Source organism: Priapulus caudatus, unplaced genomic scaffold, assembly GCF_000485595.1.
Source record: "Priapulus caudatus unplaced genomic scaffold, Priapulus_caudatus-5.0.1 Scaffold106, whole genome shotgun sequence".
Lineage (NCBI taxonomy): Eukaryota > Metazoa > Priapulida > Priapulimorpha > Priapulimorphida > Priapulidae > Priapulus > Priapulus caudatus.
This window is the reverse complement of record NW_014577167.1, coordinates 245,650-258,446: the sequence shown is the minus strand read 5'-3', so window position 1 is coordinate 258,446 and position 12,797 is coordinate 245,650. Positions and strand designations below refer to the sequence as shown.

Sequence of the window (12,797 nt, the reverse complement as noted above, 5' to 3'; positions counted from 1 at the left end):
ACACACACACACACACACACACACACACACACACACACACACACACACACACACACACACACACACACACACACACACACACACACACACACACATATATATATATATATATATATATATATATATATATCAGCTATGAGCTATGACATAAAACAAGCTACATTTCGTGATCTATGATATATAAACACGAGCTATAATTTATGATATATAGGCTACGCACGAGGTACGTTTGGTGGTACACAAACGATGAGCTTTCACCTCTGAGGTGGGAGTGTGAACTATCGTGTGGATAGGAGTATATAATTATGATCTATGAGATAAATGCTATAAGCTTTTAGCTATGAGGTTGAACTATGTGGTCTGGGAGTATGAGTCATGAAATATATGCTTTGAGCTTTGAGTGTATAAGCCAGACGTCTCTCTTCGTATGAATATTTTTTAGCCGACAATGCGACAATGTGTATATATATTTTAGCCGACAATGACAGCAATAAAAGTATGCTTTCCATGTGAATGGGCCCGATGCCGTACGAACGAAAGCCCGGATGTGTGACTAAGGCGAATTTCAAAGACAAGCTTAAACAACCGACAGAATTTTTCGATTCGGAACCTGTCAAAGACAGTGAATCCTCTTATCTGCGACTAGCAGCAATTTATTGATAGTGTGCGCTGTGCATACATCTAACTATGAACGGTCTGCCCGAGACGATAGCGCCCCGCGACAAGGAAACGTGAAGACGATACGTAATGCGGTCACCTTGCGGTGGTCTGACGTTTGTGCGGTTAACCTATGTATAGTTAGCGATAGTCGGATGTAAAGTTAAGTTTTATAAATCGTGCCCATGCTGACGTTTTTGGCAAAGCAACGGCTATTATTCTTTGCCCGGTATTTTTAAAATTTAATTAAGAATTTCGCCTTATTCTAAACATCTAATGAGAAATATATTTTGTCAATATACTCGATCAGTCACATGCGGTTACGACGCAACCTCGTAATAAACTGCTGGGCATGAAACTGTCGTGGAGCCTTGTCAACGAGAGAGACAATATAATGACCTCGTCTGCCGGTGTTATTGCGGCGTATCTATTATTCTTGTAACTCTACGTGGCCGTAGCTGTATTGCTGATTGAACTTTGCCATCAAGCAGCCGTATATTTGATCATCAATTTTCTCATGTCGAAACACAGCATTGTTCTTTGCTGCATGCAGCGCCACCGTGTGTGATTCATTGATAGTGCAGGAATAATCTTTTCATCATCAATTCGTCAGATTTTTAAACAAGGTTGCTTATTTTTTTCTACGATTCCTAATGCTTTTTACGCCCAGCGATATCGCGTCATATCTTAATGTCGTCATTTCATTAATAGCATGCGTCTGGCTCGACATTATTACACTCTTATTGCTCATTACTACAATAATAGGCAATCTATAAAGGTTGAAAGATTTCCAGATAGCTCGACGCGGGTTCCCAGCCTGCGTGATATGAAAACTACTCGTGCCGTATGACGTCACCGCATCTTAGCTCGGCGATTGGCCACCCTGACGGGGAAAGTCGTCTGGGAGAACTTGTTCTCGCAACAGTGTTCCCGCCGCCGCCGCGGCCTCCTCGTGATTTTCTACTCACAAGAAACAAGCAGCACGTCACCACGTCCGCTCGTGCTTCCCTCGGAATAATATGCAAATTCGCGAAGCGTCTGGAAGGTATAGTTGTTTCTTGCGGAGTCGAACTGCTGCCGTCGTCGTGGGCCGTGGATGTTATCGTTGTTCCTCGTAGAAGAATACGTTCATTGGGTCGTCATGGTAGTCGCTACGGTGCACTGCGCAGATATCCCTCCTAGTTCTCCGTAATATCCCTATTCCCAGCGTACCGTGCCTGTTCCTCATCCGGACGACAAGAGAAGAAGCCGTAACCCCGAGAACGGCTGCATCAGTATTTACTCGGGAGGTTTAAGGTAAGCTAGTTACATCAACTCGTAATTTTCTTATTACTGGGAATACTGTAATAGCTAGAATATATATGTATATATGTATATATATATGTAAAAATTTAAATTTCTGAATTATGTTAAAATCTATGTATACTGCGATGCACTGTTGAAGAAAATGTCAAGTGAAAGCGTAATACATTCGCGTGTGGATCCTCAACCCATTCTCTCAAACTATATTTATTGTGTCGGGGTTTCGCTCATTAATTTTCTTGATTTGCGTATTGAATTCTGCCTCACGTACCTGCTAATCTGAAAAATGAGTGCGCGCACGCAACTCACATTAAGCCCGTCGCTCCCACAGATCGTGGACACGCGTGCGCATGCACAACGTGTTCTGCTTGCATCCATGACAAATACGACATACGCATATATACGCTCTCCTATGACACTATTTACACTACTACTATTTACTATTTACTATTACGCTTTACAGCTGAAATTTACTGCTTGCGTTCATAATAGCGATCCTAAACTCCTATGATGCGCACAACACATACAACAGTGTGGAAGTCCCTTGGAAGAATCTTCCTGTGACAAATAGTGTCATAGGAGAGCGTATATGCGTATGTCGTATTTGTCATAGATGCTAGCAGAACAGGCTGTGCGCATGCATGCACTCCGTACTGTTTGCAGCAGCGACCACCAGTCGGGATGAATAGGTGCGTGGATCGCGTGGTGAGCTCGATCCAGTCGCCGACGTTTCACAGCCTGCTGGAGAGAGGCCGTACGTCGCGCCGCATGGTGCTCTTCATCGTCTTCCTCGCTCTCCTGCTCGACAACATGCTTTATACGGTTGTAGGTGCGTCACCGTCAGCGTCAGCGTCGTCATCGTCGTCATCGTCGTCGCCGTCAGCGCTGTCGTCGTCATCGTCGTCAGCGTCCTCGTCGTCACGGTCGCTGTCGTCGTCGTCGTCGGTGGCGGCGGCGGCGTAGTGTTCGCAGTTTTTAGTTAAAGGTTTCGCCGTTAATTCGCGTCGCTATCTTTGTTAGACATGGCAGCCGAGTGGCGAGTGGAATGTTTTCTTCCGATTTCACACTGTAGAGTCTCAGGTCTATTTGTATAATTATATAAACTACTCCTCTTACATGCAGTGCCTTTTAAAGTAGTAAAATATTCAGCAGGGACACGGGTTTCTGTACAAAAGGGTCGATTACTCCCGTACTCAGGATTACTCGTCGATTACTCAGGGACGAGTCTACACGTAGAGTCGAGTATACTCCTGCCACAGTAAGATAATACCCTGCAATGAATCAAGTTTCACTGTATAGACTGTCGGAAACCTCTCGCAGAATACGATAATACGTCGCAAACACGCAAGCATAAGAGCGTCCAGTCGTGAACTCACACACGGTACTTAATACTCGGGGACCACCTTACTATACTTAATGCAGGGAGTCTAGTCTCTACAGGTAGAGTTGGGCGTTTCCCGACAGTGCGGTAATACTCTGCCGGGACGAAAATCTCTCCAAGTAGAATTGGACACTGTTCTCTGAAATTGATAATAATTATTCTGTACGAACGCAAGTCTGCACGTAGGTTCGGGAACTCTTCTCAGAAGAAGAGCATGAATGGGGATAAAGAGAGCCCGAGTGCGTTTGGGCGTAAAACCATGGGGATACTTGCTCGCGTGTGCATCCCCCGTGGGATTATTCGCGGCAATCGGTGACACACGGGGCACGCTTGATTACTATTAGCGAAATATCGATTACACGCAGATTCTGGCAGATTTCAGAGCCAATCTGTCCTTCCACCGTGTATCACCACGCGTATGAGTGACGACACATTCCTATACTCCTGCTCTTTGTTTTGACGCATGCGCATCAACGATATGCTTGCCTCGTTGCTCCAGACTTATACAAATATAATAGAGCTCGGCATCTGTTATTGCGCTTTCTTTATAGATGCGAAAGATTCTGTTTGACAAAGAAAAATATGGCAGTATCGTGAGTCACCGGGCATCCATGGATCACGTGCGCCTGGTCACGTAAGCTGGTGCTGCGTGTTCATAAATAGCCATAAGAGGAAATGTCTCATCTCGGATAAAACTAACCATGGCGAATGGTAACTTAAAACAAACCGACTGCTAGCTTTTAGTAACTAGCATTACTATAGTCTAGATTGATCGTGCGCATGCGAACAACTCATCTATTGATACTTTACTTTACCGTTTGCCAGTTCCCATCATACCGGACTACCTATATACGCTTGAGCATCACAGAGAGTATGTGTACTCGAACGACGCGACAGAGAATCCGTCCAGCCTCGCTAACTCGACGTCCATCAGATCTCACAACGCCACGATCGGCGACCAGAATGACGACCTGGGCAATGAGAACAGCCAGGTTGGCTGGTTGTTCTCATCGAAGGCCATCGTTCAGCTATTTGCTAATCTGCTCGTAGGACCTCTAACGAATAGGTGGGCGTAGGTACATATCTGGTGAAATCACGAATGAATGAATGAATGGATGGACGAATAGATGGATGAATGAATGAATAAATGAATGAATGAATGAATGAATGAATGAATGAATGAATGAAGGTGCATGAATGAATGAATGAATGAATTAATTAATTAATTAATTAATAAATAAATGAATGAATGAATAAATAAATAAACGAATGAATAAAGGAATGAATGAACGAACGAATAAATAAATGAATAAATGAATGAATGAATGAATTAATTAATGAATGAATTAATTAATTAATGAATGAGTAGATGACTGACTGACTGAGTAAATGAATGAATGAATGAATGAATAAATGAATGAATGAATGAATGAATAAATGAATAAATGAGTAGATGACTGATTGAGTGAGTTAAGGAACGAATAAATGAATGAATAAATGAATTAATGAGTAGATAATTGAATGAGTGAGTAAATGAATGAATGAATGAATGAATGAATGAATGCATGAATTCATGCACAAACGAATGAATGAACGAACGAACGAACGAACAAACGAACGCCCGTCTGAACGAACGAAAGAAAGATAATATGAAAGAACGAACGAAATAGAGAAATAACGAGTAAATGCTGAAAATGAAGTTCTGACGTAATGCTCGAACGTGGAGCAATTCCGTTACAGGTGGCCTTCATATTTGTTCGTCTGCTAGCTACCACGTTGCGATACGCTCTGTCTTATATGATTTCATTCTGCAATCCATCAATGGTTTCGCCAACTCAAACCTGTGCCGCTATCAGGTCGTGCTAAGCCGCGCAAAGCTCTCGATAAAAACAGCTAATGGCGCGAAGACGTTACTATAGATACGGCCGTCTCCATTCTTATCTCTGCCCGTTCAGCTGTGGCAAAATTACATCACATTCTTTTGTATGCTTCATATTCGTTGCCGGCTGAGTCCATTTTCGCGCAATTATAGCATTGGCGGTTGGTTTCTCCCGGCTCGTTATGTGTGCGTCGGCGTATGCTGCGTGGGCCGTCACGCCTATTACAATACACATAATATGACGTTTACATCGACTACGCACTCGTTCCCATTACTGGCTGCGGCAAATTTACAATCAATCCAGCTCACGTACGTACTAACGTAATGAATAGCGGAAAGTGAGCGATTCGTGCACCGATTTGTCGTTTTCCGTTCAGAAGCAGGGTAATTTATTCATTATGTAATCGGTTATCCATATACGGATATACACCTAGAGACGATATCGTGTTGGCGTAAAGTTCTGCTGGATATACGGGAACATAGACAGAGAAACACGGAATCAGGCTAGCAGAGTATGAATTTGTCAAATCATTAAAACCACGTACGTACGACGAATCTGTTGAATTACTATAATAAAAGCCAATGTGCGCCTCTACTGTTTTATCCGTATTCTAGAAACTACAAGTGATGCGAACTGTTGCAGTGCAGCTTTAGAACTGAATCTTTACAGATACAAAACAGTGTGCCCGTGTGTGGCGCGCTGTATCAATCATTGATGCAGCTCCAGCTAGCCACTGTGGGCTGGTGCGATCTAATCTTGTCGTTTATGCTTAATTGGCTATACCCAGAGCCCTTACTTCCGCCAATACTACGCTTCGGAGAGCTCCAATAGTGGATTAGACCTACAGTAAATAAAACGGAAATCCACGCTCGGTTATAAATTATAAAGAAAATAGATGAGAAAAATGTGATAACTGTTAGAAACAATAGCTTTGCGTCGTCATGCAGCCAGCAAAACAGAGCAGGTATATGTATTCGCTGTACGCATCCCTTCTTGTTTCTTTCTACACGGCGATGTCTTGGTGAAGAATGGAAGAGAGAGAGTGTTACATTTGCAAGCCGTTCCACTGAATTTAATTCCATCATATTAGGATTTATTTAAAAAGAATTATTAGTTCAGAATTATTAATAATGATAATTTTAATCATCTTGCTTTACAGAATCGGATATACAATACCAATGTTCGTAGGAGTGATCGTTCTGATCATATCTACAATGAGTAAGTAAACCACATATTAACCCCTGTAATATTACTCATATATATTCTGTGCTTAAAATCACGACACACGTAAATACACATTCATATTACGCACAACTGTATAGTGTTCCTATCGAGGGTGACAGGAGAAACTTTATGGATATATTGCACACGAAATTCCCGCGCCATGTCTATTACATCCACGGAATTCAGCAATGAATATCATAATGATTGTCGTTCACCGGTTCACTTTTCTAGTTTTCTCCGTCGCTCAGTCGTACGGTTGGCTGTTCTTCGCTAGGAGCGTACAAGGCATCGGCTCGGCGTGCAGTGCGATCGCAGGTGACCGGCCATACCGCGTAATTACGTTCGTAAACTGGCGCGAAACCCGGTAATTGTCGTTAACAAATCTGAATGGCGATGAGAATGAGGCAAGGACAGTGAATCCTTGGTTCCTTGGTGTGCTGCTCGAACCTAGGCTATATTACGTGGCACGTGGTTCGGTTAAAGCTTTTCGGATCTTTGATATATGTGTTTTTCATGAAACGTTTGTAGTGTGACGGCGATATATGGCGTGACTGGATATTGTTTCTCTTTCGCACAATAACAGGCGAGGAAATCATGCATATAACATGCATATAACATGAGCGACGTTAGGTCTTTATGATGTTAGGACAATATTACATTTTGTACGTTTTATTCCCCGTATGATAGAGGTAGATTTCGATTAAACTAGCAGCACACGAGAGAGCTTGTCATTCCGATTACGTGCATGTACACCGACCAGACGATTGCAAGTAATCGCACGTCAACAGTAAAGCATAGCGCAAACCATAGCGCAGACCCGCGATTTTTGGTTGCTCGTCGCTACAACCTGCAACCGCAAGCGATCGGTCGATGTGTCGCCGCGTGTGCGCACACATGCGATTTCGAAGCAATTCTATAGCAATTTGGAAGCGATTGGGAGCGACGAGTCGCTCAAAATCAAAACAGTTTGTTTTCTTGCAACTCGTCGCAAGCGACCAGAATCGCTACGGATTGCAGTTGCACGTTCCCGCAGACGTAGCGATTTCACAGCAATTTTTACAGCGATTCTAGAATCGCTGTCGAGTTGCATAAAAAAAAGTCTCAGGTCTGCGCTAGGCTTAAGTAAAATTGGTTTTCCCAGTTGCATGCAAGCTTTACGTGTTCTAGTGATCCCCGTTCTTTTCGTTGATCGACAGGATTGGGAATGCTGGCGGATAGATATAAGGATGACAAGGAGAGAAGCCAGGCGATGGGAATCGCTCTCGGTGGAATGGCTGCCGGAGTTTTAGGTACTGGGTGCGCGCTTGTACGCGCATTCGTATGTGTGTGCGTGCGTGCGCGTATGCGCGCGAGTGTGGTGCATGTGTTGATGCGCGCGCGTGTTCGTTTAGTGATATTCTATATTATTATAAGAACTACTATGTTAGTCCAGTAACTGTATACTACTTTGGTCCTGAATCCCAATAAACTGCTCGCGATTATGTTATTGATTTTGCGAACAATACCTAACTACCGTGTGACGTAATGCGAGAAGGTCTTTCTCAAATAGTCGCTTTTATTTTCTATTATATAAATATTGATTATTGATTATTGATTACCGCTGCAGTCGGATACCCATTTGGAAGTCTAATGTACGACTTTGTTGGACAGACGGCACCGTTTATATTTATCATATTCCTTGGACTTCTTGGTGGAGGTAATTTCTATAAATACATCAACAATGTAATTGTAATTAGTGTACGATAATAATGTTGTTAGTCCACATATATTTATGGCTAAATTCGAGATAATGCTGGCTGATAATACTGGATAGATTTAAGCATTACAAATATAAGCCTAAATGGCAGCCTTTGAAAGACCTAGATTGATTTTATCATTCGCCAAGGATATTGTGTTGAGTACTCTCTGTTAAAGTTGTACTGTTACCAGTTTTGCAGGCCGTCATTCTGCAGCCATCAGTCGAAAGTAAAGTGAGAACAGAGGGGGCGCCACTACTCGAGCTCGCCAAAGATCCATACATTTTAATATCAGCTAGTGAGAACAGTGACATCATGATACATTGCATGTTCCATTACGTGTATACGCATGTCACTAAGACAGCCTGTATTCGCACCATTCCTTTAAGAAGGAGAAACGGCTATAGGCAAACGATGGGCACTATAATTGTGCACACAACGATCTACATCATGTTTAACTACAACACTGTGGCGTCAATCTACTCGGGTTTCTAATCGATAATACACCAAATACATTTTAACTGATACATTTATGACAGATCGTACGCATCGTATACGTGGCATATTCGTTCATTTATATTACAGCAATTATCTGCGTTTCTACATTTGCCATGGCCATTCTGGAAACAACACTACCAATCTGGCTGATGGAAACGATGCAACCGCCGACGTGGCAATTAGGTACGCATGCACCGATAGGTGACGATGATGTGGCATTACGTTTATAAGTTCAATATACGTTCTGCTATATACAGCGGAGAATCTAATGCCATGATTGACAACGGATGTGTGTCGTGGCGCTACAAAAAAACTTCGCCTATTCTTGCTTTGTGCAGTTTTCCTTATTGTCCGGCAAGAGCTGCAGTCATTTGCTTACAAAAGTTAGCATTCAATTATTAGAAATCAGTCTGCCAAACACAAAACATCTATCTAACTCAACGAAACACACAGTTGGCCGAAATGGCCTGTAAATCATAGCGCGACGCTCAAATCGCACTTTATATCGCCATTGTCTACACGTGCTCGTTTTTCGGACGCAGGCACGGTTTTCCTACCAGACAGCATAGGCTACCTGCTCGGCACCAACCTATTCGGTATCGTCGCGTTCAAGCTCGGCAGGTGGATATGCGCAATGTCGGCCGTACTCATTATTGGGTGCTGCCTCGTCATGGTGAGACATTGCAACATGTTCTGCTTGCATTTATGAGAAATACGACATATGCATATACGCTCTCCTATGACGCTATTTGTCATAGGAAGATTTTTCCTATGACAAATATTGGCGAGTCAACTTTGTTCCGCTTTACATATGAAATTCACTGCTTGCGTTCACAATAGCGCTCCTAATCACCTATGATGCGCACAACACATGCAACAATATTTGTCATCGGAAGAATCTAATATGCGTATATGCGTATGTCGTATTTGTCATAGATGCTAGCAGAACAGGCTGGACATTGCGTTACCTGTACTTCCTCGATCGGTGACCGAATACCGACAAGTCGGAAATCCCGTTGCGATGCGAAGGGATTAATTATTACAGTATACATTATGATACGTCTTTCGTGTGTTATATTTATTGCTCAAGCGACGGATGAATTTAGTTGATATCACTGCGAAACCCTCAATGGGTTTATCAGAAAAGATATTAAGTGGTTGCTATTGTTTACGTTAGCTGTAACGTATACATATACCCTAAAGTATTGGCGAGTCACGTTACCTTTAACTCATCAACTGTAGCTTGCCTCGTAGATGGAGTTTGTGGTGACTCGTTGTCATATTTCCACTGTTGCACAGATTCCCTTTGCGACGCAAATAGCACATCTTCTCATCCCGCACTTTGGCGTCGGCTTGGGAATCGGTAGGTTCTGTCGTAATGTTCTATATTCTACATTTATTATTCCAAGTATTTTATAGACTTAAATCCATAATCCGTACATATATATATATTTATCAGAAGTTAATAAAGACAAATTTGTCTTATATATGTAGATATATATATATATATGTGTGTGTGTGTGTGTGTGTGTGTGTGTGTGTGTGTGTGTGTGTGTGTGTGTGTGTGTGTGTGTGTGTGTGTGTGAGCGTGTGCGCGCGTGTGCGCGCGTGTGCGCGCGTGCGCGTGTGTGTATCGCTTGCCCCCTCGAAAGCCCACGAACTGTATATATAGCGATCCTGATGCACCTGCTCAGCGTAGACGACTGTGCTCATACTCAGGGCACCCATGGACTGACTGTTCGCCATCTTGTAGGTATCGTCGATTCGTCGATCATCCCGCTACTAGGTCACATCGTCGACGTGCGTTACGTCAGCATATACGGAAGCGTGTACGCCATCGGCCAGACCGCATCGTGTCTTGCGTACTCCGTAGGTAACTAACTACTTGCGTTGCCGTGCGCAATTCCCTGAGTGACTTCATAGTGATTTGCGTGATCCCTAATCCCAACACCACCTGATGCTTCAAATGATCATTACCTAACAGTGTAAGCGAGATGCAAGAGAATATATATATATATATATATATATATGTATATATATATTGGGTAGAAATACACTGCACACTGCAAACTGTTGTGTATTTGTGCAGGGTGACAGTACCGGTTTGTCCACACAAAGTGACTTGTAGGCTGATCATTGTTAACAACCTATATTAATACAAACAACCAAGGGACTAACTACGTGATTTTAACATTTGTCACTGCTTTGGTTAAAAATTATATTTGCTATGAAAACGATTTAAATTTAGGAAAAATCGAATCATATTTGAAATGTTGACTTTTCGTGTTTTTTTCGTATATAGGACCTGGTGTGGGAGGCGAGCTGAATGAAGCTGTAGGGTTCTCATGGTATATATTTATATTTCCTATACTTATGTCGCACTGGAACCTATTATATGGATAATATTTACACATTTACGTTATAATTATTGCATTATCGTAACGCCGTTGTTGTAAGAGATCATTGACCACATCATCTTCATGCAGGGTGATGCGCATCGTCGCCATCTTGAACTTCCTGGTTGCTCCACTGTGCTTCTTTCTCAGGCGACTTCCAGAAAGCGAGGAGAGCGTGGTAATATATTAACAAATGGGAAATCGCTATAATTTACCTGCGCGGTGTATAAGCGTGTACGTTTTCTTCTTCGCCACGTGCTTTGATCTACCGAATATCCCACCTCCTCTTTTGCATTTGTTTATTGAGTCAATGCTTTACCACATTTACAAAGCTGTTCCAAACCTTCCAACAAACATATCTGAAACGCGAGCGGAGTAGCGAGTAGATATACAGTAAATATTCTTTAGTATGGTCACATAGCCCATCGGATCTATCTTTACGCCATTTGATTTACAGTCGATCTTGATGAACGAGTGTCCCATCGCATACTCAACTGAAACACAGCAGCCAATCTACGTCACTACAGGCCACACGAGGCTCATCGACGAAGACTCAGATTGACAATGAATGCTGGCGTTAGACTCTAACTGGCTCTCACGGACCCAACGATTCTCTCTTCTGCTCTACTGTACCTCGAATGGCCAACATGTTCTGCTTGCATCTATGACAACTACGGCATACGCATATACGCTCTACTATGAGACTATTTGTCATAGGAAGATTCTTCCTATTACAAATATTGTTGTATGTGTTGTGCGCATCATAGGAGTTTATGAGCGCTATTATGAACGCAAGCAGTGAATTTTAGCCATTGTATTCTTCCTATGACAAATATTGGCGAGTCAACTTCGTTCCGCTTTACAGCTAAAATTCACTGCTTGCGTTCATAATAGCGCTCCTAAACTCCTATGATGCGCACATGGTCCTTCCTATGACAAATATTGTTGTATGTGTTCCTATGACAAATAGTGTCATAGGAGAGCGTATATGCGTATGTCGTATTGGTCATAGATGCTAGCAGAACAGGCTGGATATGGGCGAGGTAAACGCTCGCGTGGTCGTGTGCTGCGACCTGCTACAAAAATGTGACTACAGGACTCGATGGCGATCGCAGAATGAAAATGGGGAAAATAACGTATAGAGTTGCTACTTTTATTTACGCTCAACGTACTTTTACCTTAGCTTCTATGTTGTAAACTCAAACATGTTAAGAATATACGTTGGATAAGGGCAGTTGCAAAGAACAGTAATTTGGTACAATTACAGTAAAGTTGGTGTAACTACGGCCGGTTGCAGGTAACAAGATAAAATGTTTTAATACGTGCATAAATGTTCGTAATTACATATCGGGTGACACTAACACATAAAGATTGAAAATGTCGTTAACGTACGCGAATTCTAAGCCTTCTCAAATCTGAGATGGATTAAGCCCAGGTATGATTTTGTCAGAGCCCATGTGTTTTCGTCCCTCCCCTCTTTACTTCTCCTCGGTCTCTCCGTGTAATTGTAAGACTGTATTTTTCTCGATACATGCACATGAACCCAACATAAAACACAATGGAACATAGCATAACATAACATAACATAGCATAACATAACATAACATAACATAACATAACATAACATAACATAACATAACATAACATAACATAACATAACATAACATAACATAACATAACATAACATAACATAACATAACATAACACAGCATAACATAACATA

The 12,797-nt window shown here is 42.2% G+C and overlaps 1 protein-coding gene across 2 annotated transcripts; it reads left to right on the top strand.

The window, feature by feature from the left end:
* The first annotated feature begins 2,716 nt into the window (after positions 1–2,716).
* Positions 2,717–11,715, top strand: LOC106805224 (synaptic vesicular amine transporter-like). 2 transcript variants are annotated; one of them, XM_014806733.1, is made up of 14 exons: positions 2,717–2,788; positions 4,166–4,406; positions 6,380–6,438; positions 6,676–6,759; positions 7,641–7,733; positions 8,051–8,140; positions 8,374–8,478; positions 8,766–8,861; positions 9,221–9,351; positions 9,978–10,041; positions 10,432–10,551; positions 10,981–11,026; positions 11,165–11,252; positions 11,532–11,715. In XM_014806733.1, exons 1-14 carry the CDS (start codon positions 2,728–2,730, stop codon positions 11,634–11,636), a joined length of 1,383 nt encoding a protein of 460 aa, XP_014662219.1. In that variant the 5' UTR covers positions 2,717–2,727; the 3' UTR covers positions 11,637–11,715. The 2 variants fall into 2 exon arrangements, with proteins under 2 accessions (XP_014662219.1, XP_014662220.1); XM_014806734.1 differs by lacking the exon at positions 8,374–8,478.
* The last annotated feature ends 1,082 nt before the right edge of the window (positions 11,716–12,797 follow it).

Bases quoted from the DNA above. Each gene is read 5' to 3' on its own strand.
- LOC106805224 (XM_014806733.1), top strand. From the start codon at position 2,728: ATGGTGCTCTTCATCGTCTTCCTCGCTCTCCTGCTCGACAACATGCTT. The intron at 7,734-8,050 runs GTACTGGGTGCG...TTACCGCTGCAG, and splicing joins AATGGCTGCCGGAGTTTTAG to TCGGATACCCATTTGGAAGT. The intron at 10,042-10,431 runs GTAGGTTCTGTC...GCCATCTTGTAG, and splicing joins TGGCGTCGGCTTGGGAATCG to GTATCGTCGATTCGTCGATC.